The 23,232-nt window shown below is 41.3% G+C and overlaps 1 protein-coding gene across 2 annotated transcripts in view; it reads right to left on the reverse strand.

Annotated features, from left to right (window-relative positions):
* The window catches only part of LOC124722959 (protein inturned), a 254,525-nt gene that overhangs the window by 89,119 nt on the left and 142,174 nt on the right, over positions 1-23,232 (reverse strand). For both annotated transcript variants that reach the window (XM_047248129.1, XM_047248128.1), the window contains exon 12: positions 9,631-9,693. In XM_047248129.1, coding sequence (XP_047104085.1) covers positions 9,631-9,693 — 63 coding nt within the window. The remainder of the gene's footprint in view (positions 1-9,630; positions 9,694-23,232) is intronic.

Consider the following 23,232-nt stretch of genomic DNA (forward strand, 5'->3'; position numbering starts at 1 on the left):
AAAGTATTTGTATGGAGTGTAGCCATGTATGGAAGTGAAACGTGGACGATGAATAGTTTGGATAAGAAGAGAATAGAAGCTTTTGAACTGTGGTGCTACAGAAGAATGCTGAAGATTAGATGAGTAGATCACATAACTAATGAGGAGGTATTGAATAGAATTGGGGAGGAGTTTGTGGCACAACTTGACTAGAAGAAGGGATCGGTTGGTAGGACATGTTCTGAGGCATCAAGGAATCACCAATTTAGTATTGGAGGGCAGCGTTGAGGGTAAAAATCGTAGAAGGAGACCAAGAGATGAATACACAAAGTAGATTCAGAATGATATAGGTTGCAGTAGGTATTGGGAGATGAAGAAGCTTGCACAGGATAGAGTAGCATGGAGAGTTGCATCAAATCAGTCTCAGGGCTGAAGACCACAACCACAACAACAACAAACAACATCACTACATCCTTAATACAGCTATCTGTGTGTGAAGAATCTAAAAAAGAAAAACTACCAATACTATATCATTTGCAATTATGTTCTATTCCATTTGCTTCTGATATAGCCACTTCTGATGTCTCCCCACTGAGGATGACATAATCAGTTCTGTTTGCTATGAAGTCAACTGAGTCACATGCCTGCTCAAATGTTGCATAAGACTGTGTTTCATTTGCTTAAAAATGTATAAATGTAGCAAAGACTTTAAAAATTCAAGAAATGCTGCATATACAGAGCACCATAACCTATAAGACAGCTGTTTCTTAATGAAGAAGCCCCATTAGACCAAAATAATTACTGCAAAAAGAACTAATCAATGTGTTCATCCACTCAGTGAAACTTGGGTACCAGTGCTGACAGTGCTAAGACACCACCAGGGCAATGGAATTGGTGAGGAAACACAAATGAGGGTCGAAGTCAAAATGACTGTGCTGGCTGCAGACTGTATCATACCAGTAGTATATGATCAATTAAAACTCCCGGTTAAGCAACATATCTCATCTCCTTGGCTATACCTGTGCTGAAGGACTGATTTACATATTCAACCATCTATTTGCACACAAGACAAATGCAAACGGAACTAACATGCAACACATTCTTAACAAAGCTGCACATTACATCTTTGATCATTATAAGAAATAAATTGCGGCAACACAGACTGCAGAAAATGGTCTGGAATATGGTTTTACAACACGTTCAAAATTAGCCATAATTTGTGTGGAATGTGGTAAGGCTGGATGAAACACACTAATTTTAATGCAATGTTGACAGAAACAAGATTGTACATTGGGTTGTGAATAGAAAATGCCTAAGAGTGCAAGAATCTGATAATGCAGTGTAGATCAATACCTAGTTTGGATCTTCATCTACAGGAATATTTGGGTCTTTCCTGTTTGAAGCAGTTTGTACAGAAATTTTTCAGACAGCAATTTTATTTCCCATCTGTACACTTCATGAAAATGGCTGCCTTCTGCACTAACATCAATATGTCTGGGTATATCATGAAAAGTATCTGCCAGGATAATGGGTATAATAAAGAGGTAATCTGAGTTTCCTCATACTCTGCTGACAACACTTATGGAATTTTCCTTTTCATGGTAGCGCAGAAAATAATATACCATACAGCCAGCACACTTTAGAACGAGATAGATATGGTCCCTGTATCAGTTCCAATGGAAAATTCAGTCAAACCTGCTTAAGCAGTAATTATTTGGACTCATACATGTGGATATGGAGGCCAACATTTCAATTGTAAATATGTAGCCCAAAAAATGTATTTGACCTTCTGCCTGCATCTTCCTCCTGGACAAATACAAAGTCTCAGTAACAGTTTTTGTTTTGTTGCACAATAAACAATTTCTTGGTTGGTGTACAACCTGAAGAGACAGTTGAGGTAACTATATAAGTGTGACATTCTATTTCTTATCACTGCTCAAGCCTGCCTACGAACAGCTAGGAAAATTATTCTAAATATTCATATATTTTAAGAATGACTTTCCAACACTAGAAGCATTGAGTCAGCGATATGGATACAAAAAAGCTGTGTGTGTGTGTGTGTGTGTGTGTGTGTGTCCTCTAGCTTAAAAAAAGGATTTGTTCAAAAGCTAGCAAATTTTCATTTCTTTTTGCATACCTGTCAATGACTAATGATGCTACTATTGCTGAGCTGTTGCCTTCATTACTAAATTATTTACAGCCTTTCAGAATTCTCCGTATCACATTCTATTCTTTCCAGATTGTATTCTACACTCCTGGAAATTGAAATAAGAACACCGTGAATTCATTGTCCCAGGAAGGGGAAACTTTATTGACACATTCCTGGGGTCAGATACATCACATGATCACACTGACAGAACCACAGGCACATAGACACAGGCAACAGAGCATGCACAATGTCGGCACTAGTACAGTGTATATCCACCTTTCGCAGCAATGCAGGCTGCTATTCTCCCATGGAGACGATCGTAGAGATGCTGGATGTAGTCCTGTGGAACGGCTTGCCATGCCATTTCCACCTGGCGCCTCAGTTGGACCAGCGTTCGTGCTGGACGTGCAGACCGCGTAAGACGACGCTTCATCCAGTCCCAAACATGCTCAATGGGGGACAGATCCGGAGATCTTGCTGGCCAGGGTAGTTGACTTACACCTTCTAGAGCACGTTGGGTGGCACGGGATACATGCGGACGTGCATTGTCCTGTTGGAACAGCAAGTTCCCTTGCGGGTCTAGGAATGGTAGAACGATGGGTTCGATGACGGTTTGGATGTACCGTGCACTATTCAGTGTCCCCTCGACGATCACCAGTGGTGTACGGCCAGTGTAGGAGATCGCTCCCCACACCATGATGCCGGGTGTTGGCCCTGTGTGCCTCGGTCGTATGCAGTCCTGATTGTGGCGCTCACCTGCACGGCGCCAAACACGCATACGACCGTCATTGGCACCAAGGCAGAAGCGACTCTCATCACTGAAGACGACACGTCTCCATTCGTCCCTCCATTCACGCCTGTCGCGACACCACTGGAGGCGGGCTGCACGATGTTGGGACGTGAGCGGAAGACGGCCTAACAGTGTGCGGGTCCGTAGCCCAGCTTCATGGAGACGGTTGCGAATGGTCCTCGCCGATACCCCAGGAACAACAGTGTCCCTAATTTGCTGGGAAGTGGCGGTGCGGTCCCCTACGGCACTGCGTAGGATCCTACGGTCTTGGCGTGCATCCGTGTGTCGCTGCGGTCCGGTCCCAGGTCGACGGGCACGTGCACCTTCCGCCGACCACTGGCGACAACATCGATGTACTGTGGAGACCTCACGCCCCACGTGTTGAGCAATTCGGCGGTACGTCCACCCGGCCTCCCGCATGCTCACTATACGCCCTCGCTCAAAGTCCGTCAACTGCACATACGGTTCACGTCCACGCTGTCGCGGCATGCTACCAGTGTTAACGACTGCGATGGAGCTCCGTATGCCACGGCAAACTGGCTGACACTGACGGCAGTGGTGCACAAATGCTGCGCAGCTAGCGCCATTCGACGGCCAACACCGCGGTTCCTGGTGTGTCCGCTGTGCCGTGCGTGTGATCATTGCTTGTACAGCCCTCTCGCAGTGTCCGGAGCAAGTATGGTGGGTCTGACACACCGGTGTCAATGTGTTCTTTTTTCCATTTCCATGAGTGTATATATTTCTTATATGAATTCAGAGTCTCAGAGTGTGAGTAAATATCTTTCTTTTTGGATCCAAGAGAACATTCTTGAATATTGAATGGTCAGGGACACAATTTATTTAACCAAGGTAAATGTGTAGTTACTCAGTTAAAAATACACACAACACATACAAAATATTTCCAAAACTATAATTTTAACACTTGAAAATTCTCCTTCACATTTTTATGTGAAAGAATAATTATTTCATAAAACATACAAATGTTAATATGGTATAAGAATTATTTACATGAAACTTAAATTTCAAATTCAAAGTTATTTTTGCACTGCATTTCACTGCTCATTGCTTCATTGTTAGGAGAGTACAAAGATGTTCTCACTCATAATCAATCATCAATCATCTGTACATTCAACTTGCACTTTGATTTTATGGTATCCGTTAATGAAAACGATGATCAAACAAGTATATGAAAACAAAAATAATTTTATGTAGCATGATTTTTTTTTGTTTGTGTTAACTATATTGCTGAAGTTCTCATCTGGTGCACTGGATTTTAGGACATTATCATTCTGAAGATCCTAAATTTCTAGCTCCACTTCTTCTGTTTTTACTACAGCAAACTCTGCAATGTATTGCAATTACTTGGCAACCAACAGACTTGATAAAAGAATCTGTTGATTCAGTGGCATTAAATCATTGAAATCGCTTTTAAAATTTTTCTTTCAGTAATTGAAGACTGATAATAAATGATGATACGTCAATAGCAGTTTCATCTATAACTTTTTCATATTTGGGAATTGCACAAATTACTTCATCTGCAGATGTGATATGCACAATTACAGATTCTGACATTACAGCTATATTTATCTTTCCATTGTGTCTACAAGTTTAAATGATTTAGGTTTTTCATTATGTTTATGATAAAAGGAAAATTCATCAGCTAGTGAAAGTCCATTAATTCCACAGAAGTCTGATTTATTATTCAAAGATATTTTTATATTTCTTCAACCAGAGTTACAAATCTTGCAAGACCTTTGCCTTTAGTGAACTAACAACTTCAATATGTTGCAAAAGACCTGCTTCAATCAAGCTACTAACTTTGTAACAACTTCATGACACACCCAAAGGGTACAGATTCCTACTACACAAAATTGCTGGTGGATAATACAGTGATATAACATAAGGTTTGAAAATTATTATCTTTTTTTGCAGAGGGCAGTAAATCCATCAATATTATCAGTCATTCCTGGATTTCCATCAGTAGTTATTTGTGACTATTTGTGTAGTGGCACATTTATCAATTTTGCATTTCTTCTACATTTCTCATAGATTTCCTCACTTAATGTTTCTCCTGAAATCAGTAATATTCTCAGAAGCTCTTCTTTTACACTGAAATTACTCAATAACATTCTCAGCTTCACTGTCAACTGTGCTTTATTTGATGTCTCTCTGGACTCATGGAATTGCAGATAGAACCAGTCACATAACAAGTTATTTTATAACCCAGTTTGCATGCCATACAATATGTAATTATATTCTCATTGTGACAGTGGGATTTGACAGCTGTAAATCTTTTATTGCTGACATTTTTTGGAAATCCATTAAATAAGCAGTTGTTGCCAGTCAGTTTTTCGTCTTTTAGCAATGCACCATCCTTTTCTTCAATGTGGGAATGCGAGAGATTTTGAAAGACACATGTGTGACATTTGTAGATTTTTATCAAAGGCCTAGTGACAAAGAATTTTTGGGCAGGCAGGGAAGTTTTTAGTTGACTTATTTGTTTCTTTCTTAGTTCAAATTTAGGAGGTATGATTTATATGAAAGTAATATCAACATTACTAGCACTGCAATGCTACTGCAACACAATGAACACACACATTTATTTACCTTTACAACAGACATGACTCACCACAGTCAATATTAAAATTATCATGTCATTTTATTTTACTTGAGTAACTCAATATGAGATTAAAATAAAAAGTACTAGCAACCCAGCATGGCCTCAACTGGGTAGTATTAAGGAGCTACGGCCAGACAACTTGTACGGCACATATGGTGTAATAAATTTCAGAAAACAACGTTAAGTAACTGAATATCATCACTTTCACATAACTTATGTGGTGTAAGCACTGCATGGCAGGAAAGTTGTTAGGAGGCTACAATATTGTATGTTCCATATTGATCTGGCGTTTGGAGTGACATCTCATGGTAATGATGGGAGCACATTGTGATGTAAGTAATATGTTTACAACCAATGTAAATATTGTATGCGATTCATGGGTGTATGTATGTGAGTGATTTATTACGTATCAGTGGCCGGCTGAGCTGGCAGAAATAAAAGAAAAAATAAGAAAAAACATACAAGATGTACACATTTAGCTCATGTTACAGCACTCATTTTGTGAAGCTTAGCATGCATTGTGATGCATTGCTGAGTTTTGTTACTGAGGTTCACTGCTGCAATTCTTTGTCGTGGGTTCTTTATGGCAGATTTCTTGACCATGCAATACAAAGAATCAGCATTTGGTTTGTGGAAGGGTTTGGTTTGAGGAAGACAGGAAGCTGAAATAACGTAGCGTACGTAAATGAAGCAAAGTTGCTGAAGTTGTAGAAGTAGTCTTTCAGAAGACATTTAACTTGTAGCATAAAAAATAAAACGTCACATACTTTGGATTCACATGCTTTTTCATTATGCACTTATTCTCAAACAATTGCAAGGAAACTATTGGTTAAAAATATTTGACTATTTCAAATTGTAAGCCTCACATCATAACATAATGATGAGGTGGTCATCTTTTTGTTACTGGTCATATCTTTTACAATAGTACAAACTTGAGTAACTCACTGCCCATTGTTCAAAGAATTTGCAGTGAATTACAATTTTAAATTGTGGTACTAATCTGAGTGAAGCAGACACAGAAAGTCTGAAACTGTCATCATATTTCTAAATGCATATCTCCACATCATTGAGAGGTGAATGCGAGGTTAAAATGTGCAGTCAAAAACAAAATGACATAGCCAGGAACCGATCCCACAACCTTTGGTATTCCAGCCAAAATGCTCTAACACTATATCAGCACACCATATACGAATTACATCTTGCTTGCTGTGTTTTCAAGAAACTGCTGCCCTCTCTCGAGTTATGGCGGCTGCTCGGTAGGTGGCAATGGCATCATTTTTACAATTTCACTATAATTCATCATAATTCTGACTATTTGTATGAAATATTCATTAACTGTATATAAAAACTTTCCTCGTGAATCAGTGTACTTACAAGTAAAAATTGGGTCAAAATCCCTACAGCAGTTCTCAGACTAGTCTGTGCATACAGACAGATGCGACCAAGCAGCTTCAAATTTGTGTATATAGAGATTAAAACCAATGAAGTATGAATATATAATTGGAAATCAACAATGCATTCTGCCATCTGTAGATTTCTGTGGTCAGAATTTGCACTTTATTTGTGCCAGCCAGAAGCTGCTGCAAAATGCAGGTAAGATTGGTTGTCAAGTTTGCACACGTATGATAACTGAACTTTTTAAGTAAGGAACATTTGGGTGAGAGTATGAAGCTAAGGGAAAAATGTGTGTCTACTGAATATTTTATTGTATTTGACTATTTATACATAAGCTCTTACATGTTAACCAGCACAAAAGTAAATAAATAAATGGGGTTATACCCCTAAGAAAGACACAATAAGAGCAACTGTACAAAAGTGTCATTTGAGTACTCTGACACGCACAGATGCTGTGAAAGCATTCAGTCTGATATTAAATTATACATGAATTTATTCAGCAATGTTCGCACATAAAGGGTGAGAATTATTGAACTATATTCAGGGAAAAAAAAGAAAAAAAAAAAAAAAACATAAATTGGTTACAAACTACGGCATGCACACACTTTATCCAACATGTAAACATCACTATAGATATTTGGATTTAGGTTATAACATGTTTGACATGCCTGCCATCACTGGTGATGATGTGGCACAGATGAATAGCAAAATTCTGCATGATCCACTGAAGTCTCAGAATATCGTTGCTGTCGATGACCTCCTGAATGGCCGTTTTCAGTTCAGCAATGGTTTTGGTGTTATTGCTGTACACTTTGTCTTTAATACAGCCCTACAAAGTGGAGCCACATGTCTTCAGATCCTGAGAATATGGTGGCCAATCAAGGGCCACGCCAGTGGCCTCTGGGTACCCCAGAGCCAGATTGTGGTCCCCAAAGTGCTCATCCAAGATATCAAATGCTTTCCTGCTTCGATGGGGTCAAGCTCCATCTTGCATGAACCACATCTTGTTGGAATCAGGGTCACTTTGGACAATGGAGATGAAATCATCTTCCAAAATCTACACATACCATTGTTTAGTCACTGTGCCATCACGGAATATCACACAGATTATTCCATGACCAGACTTTTCTCACCACACAGTCACCCGTTGAGGGTGAAGAGACTTCTTGATCATGAAATGAGGATTCTCAGTCCTCCAAATGTGCCAGTTTTGCTTATTGATGAACCCATCCAAATAAAAGTGAGCCTCGTTGCCAAACCAAACCATGCATGTGCATACTAATTCCCATCATGCCCCGTGGCCAACCATGTTTTTTGTACATCCTAATGCAAACTGTTCAGAAGTTATGACAATTTTATTTCATATAGCTCAATAACTGCCACCTTGTACATCACTCTGCATTTTCATAATTTGTATAGTTCTTATGCCACTACTCTTTATGTTAAGTCACACTGTTTCTAACCACTGCTAAATCATTTTCACACCCTCAGCAAATAAAGTTTACTTCGTAATTTTTGTTCACAAGAGCATTGAGGAAATCATTTTTCCAGAGATAGACTTTTTTCAGTACTAGAAAATCTAGTTGCCTTCATTTGTCTCCCATGTACTTTTCCTTTCACTTATTTTTGTTCTTATTTGGTTTAAGACAATACTCGAAGTTATTTGGGCTCAAAAGACACATTTTTAAAAAAAATTGTGTGTAAACATCCACCATATATTTACCTTTAAATGTATGAAGTTTTCACAGCGAAAGTTTGGTTGGGTATAGATTTATACATGAATATGTATGATGGTGCATGGGTGACATTTTCATATCCTTTTCTACCTCATTTCTTTATTCATCGGAAGAAATTATATTAATAACAGTCCACTCACATTAGAATTCTGCCCTAATATCTTTTAAATAACTTTATGTAAATTTTGACAGTCACTTGTTCTGAGATATCTGAAACCAACACCATAATTAAAATGCATGCTTATAGACCTAATTTGATAATCAGCATGGAACCAGCAATTGAAGCACAATGAGTGGAGCTATTAATAATACAACTTTAGAAATTCTTGCTCAGATATCTTCTTTCTCTTCTTTATGATACAGAAGTATTTTTCCTTCATAACCTGAAAAGCTGCAAAGTTCTCAGTCTGTAATTACAATCGTCACTCCGTCACAGATCAGACTGTCGTCTCTGTTATCCTAAAGACTTTGGCATGCACGAACAGTTAGTGGATTGTGGTGTTAATTAGACCCACCCAATCCTCAATCCTGGCTTTGTGTTAAACCACAGCTTGTTAGCTGTATTGAGAACCCAGTCTGCCTTTATGAGCACCCATGTGGCAGCTTTCTTTCTGGGAATGTTCTAAAGGTATAGAGAACTACAGCTAAAGAACTGGAAACCATGGTGTTTCCACAAGCAACTAGGGTATTAAAGGCAAATTCAGACAGAGCCTGACATTGTATGGCCAGGCCTAATTCTATCCACACATAGCCCATCCTTTTAACTGCTGTATGTAATACACTTATTAACTGGGACAATCTGTCAACTTTCACTGAATTTGGTATGTTCTGTAACATGTAACACTACTGAATTACACAGTACTACTTTAAATGACCAATTTCACTCACTGTACTGAAAAATTCTAGTTAAAGTGTCACAAAATTTCATCAGCCTTATTAAAAATATTTTAGGACTGCATACCTTGTGATAATAGCATGATCCTATGATTGTATATAGTCTCTGCTGGTGGTCAAAATCTTCATTCTGAAAAACAAAAGTGGATTTCCTAAGATACTTAAAACAGACAATTGTGAAATGCACATTTAGAAACATGTCATTCGGCAAGTGAAAAGCATGTAAATATTAGACAACAAAAAGCATGAAATCCTGGAATGAAACAAAGGTGGAGTCATCTCTTTTGCACCACAATGTTGCCTAAGAAATAAAAACAATTTGAAAAGAGGAAAGGTGGTGGTGGTGGTTAGTGTTTAACGTCCCGTCGACAACGAGGTCATTAGAGACGGAGCGCAAGCTCGGGTTAGGGAAGGATTGGGAAGGAAATCGGCCGTGCCCTTTCAAAGGAACCATCCCGGCATTTGCCTGAAACGATTTAGGGAAATCACGGAAAACCTAAATCAGGATGGCCGGAGACGGGATTGAACCGTCGTCCTCCCGAATGCGAGTCCAGTGTGCTAACCACTGCGCCACCTCGCTCGGTGAAGAGGAAAGGAAATGAGGAAAGGTGAGGGGTGGGGGGGTAAGGGATGGTGGCAATAGCAAACAGAGACACACAGGTGACATTTTTCTCCTTTTAAAAAAGACTAGAGCCCCTCCATGCCTACGCTAGCATGGTGATCATCACAAAAAGTTCCATGTTGCTTCTGCGCTGCATAGTTACTAAAACCGAAATTATCACAGGATGCAGGACTGTGATGTTGTCCACAAGTCTGGGTAAGGTTACTCACTGATACGGGTCAATTAAAGACAGTTGTCGATAGAAACATATGAAGAAACAGTGAGTTTATGGTAGAGGGAAAAAAGTGCCATGGCACATGCCACAGGAAAATAATATCTGTGACAGTCTGGAGATGTAGTAAGGGGCAGTAGTGGACTTGCTTTCTATCTGTGATAGATCATGCAAGGGTGAGGTATGTTAGTAGTGGGTATCATGCAGCTCAACAGACGTCAGTGCCATCTGTTCCTCATACTGAGGTCAGTCCGAATCTGTGCTGCAGCGCCTAGGCTGCTGTAGGGAAGGCCGGTGGCCCACATTTGCATTAGATCTCACCTTTGTGTAGTTCTGTGTAGCACAGTTCTTGTGTCACCATGGCGGGTGGCAGGCAGCTGCTGCTTTGTGTGCCTGTTGAGTCTATGCAACCAGCATGTTAAGAACATAGTCAGTTTTCTCAGACAGTTGGTCAAAGCTTGGCTCAGTTTTGCAACGTTTCCTGGTCCATTTGTCATTCTTCTTGGAGCGATTAACAAATTCACTCAGAAACACTGCTGATGGCCCCTTAACTCAGTCAGCTAAAGTCTGACTCACATTCCTTTGCCCATGCTGTGGCATGAAAGGATGACAAATTTTGCTCTCACTGTAAAAATGACTACAACAACAACAACAATTGTGCTTAATTCACAACTGTCAACATCACAAGCACGCCTTCTCAGCTCTCCTTCAGACTAGACAGTGGAGCACACAATGACAGCAGTGCGTTCACTTCACCTGCTCGAGCTGAACTCACGTAGGTGAGTTCCTGGCCTGTGAAGCATATTCTGAAGTGTGGTGGCAGAATACGCAGGAGTTCAATTCTGCTTATAGCACACTAACAACAGTGAAAAATTAATTAGTAAACACAGTGTGAATCATGCTACATTAAACACTGTGCAACCATAAGGTGTATGTTGAGTGTGATGTTATGTGAAATATATCTAATTTAAAAAAAACTCTGAGATACATCTGTACTAACAGTCATAGTGATTCTAATTTTATGTGAACTATGACACCCGCATTCACAGGCACAATGACGATGGTAACTATCTTATATTCTTCTGTCTATTCTATACATGTATGAAGTCCACTACTGCGTTTTCTGCCTGTATGTTTGATTTAATCTTAGTTATTCTGATATGATTTTCAGTAACAGATAGAATGATTCACAAGGAAGGTTTGTGTATGCAATTCATAAATATTTTATACAAACTGGCTGAGCTGTGATGAATTTTTGTAAAAATGATGCCATTGCCATCTAGCAGGGAATGGCTGAACTTCTTGGAATTATCCATTCACAGGAATTATCCATCCATAGTGTGGACACAGGAAATAGGCCTAAGGCCACCTGCCTGCAGTGTCAGGCCAGCATGAGCTACTGCTACTGGGAGGCTGGTTTGAGCTACCACTGTATTCCTAAATGACCTGTGATGTAGGATGTGTGGTATCAATGGTGTCTGCATCAACTGCACCCAGCATGCTGGGCACTGCTCAGCACTAGGTGGAAGCCAGCACATTTAAATCTCCTTCCTGCATACAGCTAGGCAAGCTCGCACTTCCGTTGCTGACTGTCTCCTATGGGGGGCATCACATATATGTGCCCCCAGAGGACCCTAAATTTGCATTACCTGACTGTTTGCAACTCTGATTGGCTGGTGCATTTTTTTAAGTGGTCACACTTATAGAATCGTTCCACACTCAGTGGATGGCTCTGAGCACTATGTGACTCAACTGCTGATGTCATTAGTCCCCTAGAACTTAGAACTAGTTAAACCTAACTAACCTAAGGACATCACAAACATCCATGCCCGAGGCAGGATTCGAACCTGCGACCATAGCGGTCTTGCGGTGCCAGACTGCAGCGCCTTTAACCGCACGGCCACTTCGGCTGGCACACTCAGTGGATCTACAAGCTTATCAACCTTAGTACAGAAGACTGTAGTGAGAAAATTACATTGATGCTGCATCACACTACTAAGCATTTATATGTATCAGTGACTTATCTGATTGTATCAGCTTTCAAGCTTACAAGAACATCACTCTCATTGTAGCTCAGCACCACCGAAGGACCTAAAGCACTTCAATGTTAAGTATATATCAATTTGTAAGTGTACATACTGTAAATAAACTTATTAATGTTACTTTTTGTAGATGTCCAAATATCTTTATTCGCCACTTCAACTACTGACATATTGGACATCCATTGATGATGAATCTGGTGCTGTAGTGTGGCAGTTGTGAAAAATTCATACCAATTTGCTAATAATTTTGTGTGGAATATATTTTACAGTGTCTGTAATTTGTGTACACAATGACAACTTCTAGAGAGTAATCACTCACTGCACTTATTCAGTTTCAGAGCTAAAAAATCACCTTACTGCTCATTATTATTGGTAAGCTGATGGATGCACAACAAAACCAGCAAATAACAATGAGTAAAGCACAGAGTTCCAGTGGCCATGTGTCATCTCCTCCCTTCCATTCTTTTGATGCAAACCAAGAGGAATGAATTGAGTAAGCAGGTTGAGCAGCATACAACATATCAGGTGAATCACAATGCTTTTTCTTTTTGTATGTAGAGGTGTATATTTTCAGATTGTGTAGGAAGTTGTTCCATCAGTTAAAAGTCCCAAACCCTATCATATGAAGACACTGTTGGTGAACTGGTTGACTTCTTCAAAGTTAATATTCATGTAGCTCCTGCTTATTTCAAATTTTTTTGTACATGTTATTATAATAATCAGTTCTACAAGGAATAGACCACTGAACTGAAGGGCATGGCTAGGAATGGCAAATGTAGCTGCTCTTGTGGAGCCTCATTTCGAGACGAATGCTTTGCAGTGCCATTATCCAAAACCTTGCTGATAACAGGATATGGACTAAGACTCTAAACCATCAGACCACTGTTCCACACAAATCTCAGTTTGATAAAACGGAACTAAACATAATCTCTCATTCTGAGACTATCCACTCCTCCTGGCAATCCACACTAGAACCATGGGTGAAAGCGACGGAATCGCACAGTGAAGTGCACATCGCAAAAATTGCCTCAGTCTAACCATCTCTCCTATAATAGATGTACAGCTAAATTCTTCATCAATCACAATTCAGACAAAGTCAGTCTTCTATAAATCAGAACAAATAGTCACATTCAATGGACAAAAACTGCAAACTGTTCATCTCTCTGCACGTTTGAAATCAAACTGTATCATTTCAGTTAGATATTGCTGCTTCAGTCACACTGTTTAATGAAAATACTTATCTGCAGTTGGGAAACCCTCAAGTACAAAATCATGCCTCCACCTCATGGCCTACAATGGTAAAAATATCCCTGTTATTAGAAAATGTACTTTGCAAGCAAAATATAGAAGTACGACTACATCAGTTCCATCCTCTGTAGTTCAATCACATTCTATTACTAATATTTTTGGCATGGATGTTTTTCACTTATGCATACTACTGACATGCAACTTTCCAGAGCCAGTTTTCAGCAGTTGTGTGAAAAATATGTAAATTATCACGCCCCAGCTCTTGGCTGATATACATCTGCAGAGTGGCAAGGTAAGTGATTATCTTTTTCTGTGTTGTCCTTGTAATATATTTCTTAAATTTTGTTTGTGTTTTTTTTTTTAAGAGGTTTAATCTTGAATTTTTGTGAGTGAAAATTCATTCAGTCTGTAGCACAGTTTACACTTCTTCTGAAGAGCCAGTTACATAGCTCATTAATGCATCAGCATTCATTGGTGATGCACCAGCAGGATCAAAAGTTGCATATCTAGGATTCAGTCTGCTTTTACAGTTTACTCTTCAGTTAGCCTTCCTAGGATGGATAGGAGATGGTGTGACCTATTCTTGAATACTGCTTGAGTTTTTGGGATCTGCACCAGGTCAGATTACAGGAAGACCAGTAGGTTCAAACAACACTTGAGTGTTCTGGAGATGCTTCAGGAACTCAATGGGAAACCTTTGGAGGGAAGGCGACATTCTTTTTGAGGAACACTATCAGAAAATTTTGAGAATCTGAAGCTAACTGCTGAACGATTCTACTGCTGCCAACATATATTGTGTGTAAGAACCACGAAGATAAGATACGAAAAATTAGGGCGCATATGGAGGCATATAGACAGTTGTTTTTCCCTCACTCTATTTGAGAGTGGAACAAGAAAGGAAATGACTAATATTGGTATTGGGTACTCTTTGCCAAGTGCCTTACAGTGGCTTGTGAAGTATCTCTGTAGATGTAGACATTTGTTCAACGTTACAGTGGGAGACGCAAAGAATTTTCACATGCATACTACGCTCATAGACAATGCAAAACCTGTTTTAGCCCACTAATCTGGTACCCTATGCCATTCATGATGAAGATACATCTGAACTTAACAGATTAGAACAAATCAGAGTTTTGAAACCCGTTTCTGCAAATCTGCAAGACCTCCTATTGTGATCACAAAGAAAAGTGAATGGGAAGATTAGACTACGCACTGACTATGAAGCTGCAGTTATCACTCAAACAGTGAATGATTCCTTCCCGGTTCTATGTAGTGGCAAGCTTATGGATTGCCTTACAAAAATGGAAGATTCTTTGCAAAAATTTGTTTAACTGATGCTTATCTTCAACTTCCGATTTATGGTAGATAATATGTACATCAATACCTCAATACTAGTGCATTCAAATCAGAAGTGCCTCTGCTCCATTATCATTTCAATGTTTTCTGGAACAAGTGACACTGAAAGTTCTGTCCTGTTCAAATTATTTACATGACATCATTGTATCTGGACAAACACCGGAACAGCATCTCAAACATTTGAAGTCTCTTTTTCAAGTTTTAAGTGACCCAAGACTCAAGTGTAATTTACAGAACTGATCAATTTCAATGCTGAAAGAGAATATGTGGGATATGTCATTGATGCCTACAGTGAACATCCCTCAACTAAGCATTTAAAGATCATATGGAGAGTACCTTCTCCTAAAAATCTATGAGAACTACAAGCTGTTCTTGTGAAATGATACACTACACCGAATTCATTCCAAACACAGTGAAAATAGTCACTCCTTTGCATCCTCTCTAGCATAAAAATGTTCCTTTTAACTGGACTGGAGAATGTGAACATCTTTTCTCACATCGAAACGTCCATTCTTAGTTGTCCATGTCATATGAATTTCGACCTGTAAAAAGGAGTAATGTTTGCAGTTGATGCATCACCACATGGAATAGAGGCAACTTTATATCACAAGGCTGACAACAGAGAATCCCATGCAACATTCGCATCTAACACACAGAACAAGGCCCAAGTCAACTACAGTCAGCAGGAAAAGGAAGTATAAGCTGCAATTTATGGTGTCACTAAATTTCATCAATATCCATATGGTAAAAACTTTTTCTTGTGGCTGGTCATAAGGCACAGGCAGCTCTCTTTTATTTTGCAAAAGATGTACCTGGTCTTACAGCACAGAAACTACAATATTGGTCATTACTTCTGTCCGTTTATCAATATCAAATTCTTTAACGCACTAAAGCACAGTATGCAAATGCAGTCACTCTGTCTCACTTAACCATGGGAAATGATCTGGATTTTGATAAATTGGAAGTTTCTTTTCTTCAGACTGGCCATTTTGTTTTTGCAAGCATTGGAAGTTTTTCCTATTAATTCTCAGTAGATTGTACAGGCTACTGAACATGATCAGACACTATGATTACTCAAGTACCACATGCAGATGGCTTGGCTTCATAATCCAAAATCAATTTCAGATGTAGTAGTTTGCAAATACCATGCACGATGCGACAGCATTTCTCTTCAGAATGGAATGATTTTATTGTATTCTTCTACTGAACAAACGTAAGTTCTGATTCCCAAATCTTTTGCAACATGCGTTCAAACCATTACATAGAGGGCATTGGGGAATCAGAAAAAGGCAGCTAGTGTGCCGGCATTGCTCATGGCTCAGACTTGATAAACAGACAGAAGATGCAACCGCCCACTGCCACGTATGCACAGATAACCAGGCAGCACCGTGCCAAGAATTTTTAAATTGACCTTGACCTGAGGGTCCCTTGCAGTGTATTCATATCGATTTTGCTAGTCCTTTCTAGAATACAAGATGACACATTATCATCGACGCATACGGGTGATGCTGTGGGAATTAGATTAGGAAATGAGACACTTAAAGTAGTAAAGGAGTTTTGCTGCTTGGGGAGCAAAATAACTGATGATGGTCGAAGTAGAGAGGATATAAAATGCAGACTGGCAATGGCAAGGAAAGCGTTTCTGAAGAAGAGAAATTTGTTAACATCGAGTATTGAATTAAGTGTCAGGAAGTCGTTTCTGAAAGTATTTGTATGGAGTGTAGCCATGTATGGAAGTGAAACATGGATGATAAATAGTTTAGACAAGAAGAGAATAGAAGCTTTCAAAATGTGGTGCTACAGAAGAATGCTGAAGATTAGATGAGTAGATCACATAACTAATGAGGAGGTATTGAACAGAATTGGGGAGGAGTTTGTGGCACAACTTGACTAGAAGAAGGGATCGGTTGGTAGGACGTGTTCTGAGGCATCAAGGGATCACCAATTTAGTACTGGAGGGCAGTGTGGAGGGTATAAATCATAGAGGGAGACCAAGAGATGAATACACTAAGCAGATTCAGAAGGATGAAGGCTGCAGTAGGTACTGGGAGATTGAAGAGGCTTGCACAGGATAGAGTAGCATGGAGAGCTGCATCAAACCAGTCTCAGGACTGAAGGCCACAACAACAACAACAACAACAACATACAGCAAATATCCTTTTGTCAGTCCATAGCATTTTACTACTAGTTCTATCACTATCAAAGCACTCGCTACTGTATTTTGCTTAGAAGGTTTGCCACGCACAATTGTTTCGTAGAATGCTCCACAATTCTATTCATCAGAATTTCAACAATTTTGCCACAACAATGGAATCCAAAATATTCGAATGGTACCATTCTCTCCTCAGTCAAATGGTGAAGTCGAACATTTTGTTCGCACTTTCAAGGTTCAGATGTATAGACTTCATATTTCACACTAGAGGAAAAATACTTTTTTGTTGTTTCTGACCACCTATTTCACTAAGCCTGTTCATGAAGCTTCACCAGCAGAACTCATACATGGTCATTATTACCACAGTTTGCTACATCATTCACCCTTGCCAATGAAGTTCCGCACAAAGGACAAATTTTTCCTCTGTGTGTATAACGAGCCGCACAACTGGGAATCCGGCACTGTCATTCAGATGTCTGGCTGTATCTATTACATCATTCATGGTAGACAGGGGAACCAATCGAAAGCACCAAAACCAAATTTGTTTCTGTGATTATAGTGATCCTGCCATAGATTTTTGTTTTACAGACACACTGCTTGAAACCCAGCCTGCTGTCCCCAAGCAGCTTTTGCTGGTGCTTGACACTGAGTCACACCGATTTTCTGACAACTCTGCCATGGAAGTCAACCCCTGACCATCCATGCAGCTACTGCCAATTCCAAAACCATTGCCACTGCACCCGTGGCAATTCGCAGCAATGGCACTCACGGACTTCCAGCCTGCATCAGCCATATAGCCTTTGGTGTCCTAAGCAGAGCCAATGCTGCACGTAACTGTACTGCTGGATTGATGCCAATGTGGTTCACAAGACTAATGGCAAGATGTGAGCAGCCGGTGTCATCTGCCACAGCTGACACCATTAGCAGAGCCATGGCACATACCTCCACCTCCTCACCACCTGCACACGCACTACATCATGACAGTGCACAATTATGGGGGATGGGGGATTTCAGTATCGACTGCATATTTGTCGACCAAACCCAGCACACTGCTCATGGCTACGTGGGAATGGTACATTTAAATCACTCACCAGCATATTACTAAGCAAGCTTGTGCTTTCGTCACCTGCTGTCTATAAATAGCCACCAGACGACTCTAAATTCATGGGGCATCACTACCTGTGACTGTTATTGGTCAGCATGTGTCTTTTGAGGAAGCTGCGCTCAGAGCTTCATCCCCTACAGACTTATCAATCATGGTATGGAAGACTGCAGTGAAGACATTGCACTGACACAGCATGACACTGGTATTTCCATGTGTCAGTGACTTACTGGATTGTATCAGCTTTCAAGGCTGCTTGTTTCTATCAAGAACAATATTCTCATGGGATTCAGCTCAGCATCACTGAAGGACCTACAGCATTTCAAAGTTATATATATCTCAATTATTAAGTGTACATAATATTGCAAATAAACTTGCTAATCTGTTATCTTTCTACATCTGGCTGTCTTTATTGGCCACCTCAACTACTGATACATCAGGTCATATCAGATATTAAGCTAATAACAACCGAGTTTGGTGTAAAGTTAATGTTTAAAGGGATTGAAGGGAAATTCTGGAAAAGGTCACACAGAAAACGTAGCTCATGCCAAAATGGTGCTGGAGTCGGGTGACTGAGCAGCGTAGTAGCTCACAGCTCTCATCATTACCATGAGATGCCACTTCAAATGCTAATTACATTTCATACCTCCTGGCAGCTTTCCTGGCATCCGCTGCTTAAATCGCTTAAGTTACGTGAAAGTGATGATATTCAATTACATCATGCTGTCTCTGCATTTTAATTATAATGCTACACAGTGGCCTGTAAATATAATTACTGCTATGCGAGACAAGTTGACCAACTGTAGATACTTAGTGCTACCCATGCGAGGTGATGTACCATCACTCATGATGTGCGTGATTTCAGAGATCACGTGTCGATACAGTTCACAGGCCCAGTAACAGAGGCCACCTGGGTCAGCCCCCTGGTGCATTTCTAGGTAAGGTTGAGTACTACCATAAGTTTTAACTAGACACATCTACTGTTGCTCAGCCCCTACATGTGCTTTTGCGTAAAAATGTGCCTTTTCTCTGGTCCCCAGCTTGTGACTGAGCGTTCACTTTGCTTAAATCTAAGCTTCAATCTGCCCATGCCTGGTCACTTTTCAGCCAGGTCAGCACCTCATGTGGGCTACAAAGGCCTCTTGGTATGGACTTGGCATGGCGTTGGTGCACAAATCTGTGGACGGGTCTGAACAACCCACTGCTTATGCTTATAAGACTTTAACTCCCACTTACCTGCGGTATTCTCAGATTGAAAATGAGGCTTTGTGTTCGTCCTCACAAAATTTCACGTCTTCCTGCATGGTGCGAGTTCCATTTAACCACGGGTCACAATCTGTTGGTTGTTCTTTTTAGCCCCCTGGCTTCTGTGCCAGATGAGGCATTGCATCGCATGCAGTGATGGACTCTCTTGCTCTCATGATATCATTACCAGATCCATTAGTGGCTGACAGTGCAACACACCAATCCTGATGGCTTATCCCATCTTCCAATCGGGACGGACGTGGTGTTCAATCAGGATGAGCTGCTTTGTTTCTATTCAGATACTGAAGAACAGAATCCGATCAATGGTTATCCCATTACTACTGCCATGACAGCATCAGCCATTGCTGCAGATCCTGTACTCACTTGGGTCCTTTCTTTTCTGCAGCACGATTGGTTGGAAAGGCCTCCAGGTCATACCTCAGATCCCTTGCATAATTACTTCCCCCTCCAGCACCACCTTTCTGTGTTTGATTGGGTCTTTTGTTAGCTGTGGAGGTCACTGCTCCCCAGGTTGTGATACCCCCTCCCTTATGATATAACATACTGCAGCTTCAGCATGTAGGTCGTTGAGGGAGCCTCTCCCACCAAAGCTTTGGCCCACTGGCATGTGTATTGGCCAGGCGTAGATGGGGACATTACGCAGCTTATCACCACTTGCACTCATTGTGATAAGCAACAGGTGGCCCCGCGGGCGTCTTTTCTCCCTGGCTGGCACCGCAGTGCTTGTAGGAGCACCTACATGTCAGTTTTGCTGGGTGCCTCTGAAATCAGTATTGGCTTGTTGTAGCAGATGCTTATTCCAAGCTTCCTTATGTGGCATCTTGTCCTTCCATGTCCGCAGCAGCCACTATTTCAGCCCTGTCTAAGATTTTTGCAATTGAGGGATTTCTGTATACCGTGGTTACTGATAACAGCTCCCAGTTTGTTTCTCAAGAATTTGCATCTTTCTGTAAGGCTAATTGTGTTCACCATCTCACAGCTCACCTGTTTCATCCTCAATCTAATGATGGGACTAAACACCATAGTTCGGACATTTAAAACTCAGGTGGTGTATGTATCCATCAGGTCCTCTGAAGCTTTTCTGAGTTTGTACCATTCACTCTGGTATGGGACTAGAGCCCAGTGGAGCTGCTACAAGAATGTCAACCACAAACCCTCCTCTGCATGCTGCATGCTGCTTCCGATGTCGGATCTGCTGGTGTCGCCGGCTCCACAATGGTTCCGGACAGGTGTGGCTGTCTGGGCTTGTGGTTTCAGCCGCGGGCCAAACTGGGATCTCGGTGTCATCGATCATCATTGGGGCTGGTGCCTGTGTGTTGTCCGCACTCCTGAGGGGTGGACGTCCTGTCCCGTAGCTTTAACCATCTGTGCCTGGGTACGGTGGGGTCCGTTCCAGAGGGTTCACCACCACCTATGGCTGTTGCTGTGTCACAGATGATCTGGTTTGTGCTGCACTGGGGGTTTCTGTCTGGGGTTCCTGCCTCCACTCCTGCTCCTCGAGTGCCATCGTCAGTGCAGCCCCCACTGTATCTGACACCGGAGCTGCCGCCGCTTCTTTTGCTGGGTCTGTGCGGCCATCGTCTATGACAACAGCACTGATGCCTCCGGCACGGAGTGCTGACCCCAACAAGGACATCACTATGGAGATACCATCCCCAATCCTGCCCTACAGCCTCTTATGAGTGGGTGGACGGCATGTCAAACCGCCCGTCATAATTTCTGGCCCTTCTTGCCACTTGCCGGTGCCTGGCCACATGCTGCAGCAGCTGCCATTGACAGGCGATGAAATGTACATCAACATCATCACTGCAGGTGTTTTCTGTGAATCGTGATCTCAGTGCCAGTGACTTGTGAGGCCAGTGCTTTTTTTTTTCTTTTTCTTTTTTTTTTTTTTTCTTCCCCCCTCTCTCCGCAGTATCAGTGCTTTTTTTCTGTACCATGTATTTTCTGTGCCTAGTGTTTTCATGCATGTATGTGGTTTTCCCAACACTGGAAGGGAGGAGTGATGTACCTTCACTCATGATGCACGCGATTTCAGAGATCACGTGTCCATACAGCTCACAGGCCTACTTATAGACACCTTATAGGCCCTGGCATGCTCTGGTGAGCTGCCAAAGAAAGAGTATTATTTAAGTGATTGAAAACAAGTGCTCAGCCTATTCTGTAACCTTTGTTACAGTTGTCCAATATATGTGTTCAGTACTACACACAACCTGTACTTCATTGCATCTTATGTGTTTCTCTATTAAGCACTGTGTTCCATAATTCATGTTTATTTCTGCTATAGCAGTGTGCCATTGATGAAATTTTTGGTAAAGATACTTGATAATGGTCTAGGACCAAATTATACAATGAATAAAGAAAGGGAAAGGAAAGACAGCTCCAGGCACATTGAACTGCTTAAACAAGAGGATGATGGATTAAGGAAATAAAGAAAGGCCTACAATCTGCCTCCCCCATGTGGGTGCACTTCAAACAAACTGTTAACGTATTCGAAACACAAACTGGCTGTATTATTGCAGAGCACAGTGGCTTCTCTTTAGACACTCCATGGAGGGCTGGTTGGTTGGTTTAAAAGAGGGGGGGGGAGGGGGGGGGGGAAGGGACCAAATTGCTAGGTCATCGGTCCCTTTTTACGAATAAAACAATGCCACAAGGGTGAGAATAAAACAAGCAAGACTGACAACACAAAACGGAGAGAAAGGAAAAACCACAAGAACGGCAGAAGGGCAACAAACACTTAAATGGACAAAAGGGGAGAAAAAAACCACAGAAACGCAAGAAACAGGTAGAAGAGATTAAAACGACAAAACAGATTACCATGGCTGGCTGACCATGAGAATAAAAAGGAGAAGCCAGCCACTCTGCGACACATTTAAACCTCCACCCTAAAAGTACAAGGATGGAGAACACAGGGGCAAAGGACATGCGCTAAAACTTAGATCAAATGATGAAATCCAACCTCATGAATAAAACGTAAAACTAAATCAGCCGATGAGGCATTGTCAAATAAAATTAGCGGCAACGAGTCTGGTAACCAAAAATTTTGACGCAGGGCAGTCAAAGAGCGACAGTGCACCAGAATATGGGCCGCTGTCAATGAGGCACCGCATCAACACTGAGGCGGGTATTCATGGCACAGGAGGTAGCCTTGGGTCACCCAAGCGTGGCCATTGTGGAGCCGGCAGAAAACTACAGAGTCCCTGTGAGAGGACCGCATGGAGGACAGCCACACATTAATGGCACTCAGTTTGTTGTGCATACTGAGACTCTACCATTCTGTCTCCCAAAGCCAAAAAACCTGGCGGCATAAAAACAAACGCAGGTCAGTTATTGGAATTCCGATCTCCACAAATAGTTTCCATGCAGCCTGTTTGGCCAGCCTGTCAGCAAGTTCATTGCCTGGGACTCTGACGTGTCGAGGGGTCCACACAAACACCACTGAATGACCGAACCGCTCCAGGGCATAGATGGGCTCCTGGGTGGTTGCTACCAAAGGGTGACAAGGGTAGCACTGGTCGATAGCTTGTAGACTGCTCAAGGAGTCAGTACACAGAACAAACGACTCCCCAGTGCATGAACAGAGATGCTCAAAAACATGAGATATAGCCACCAGCTCTGCAGTGAAAGCACTGCAGCCATCGTGCAAGGAATGCTGTTCAATATGTCC

This window comes from Schistocerca piceifrons, chromosome X (assembly GCF_021461385.2).
Source record: "Schistocerca piceifrons isolate TAMUIC-IGC-003096 chromosome X, iqSchPice1.1, whole genome shotgun sequence".
NCBI classification, from domain to species: domain Eukaryota; kingdom Metazoa; phylum Arthropoda; class Insecta; order Orthoptera; family Acrididae; genus Schistocerca; species Schistocerca piceifrons.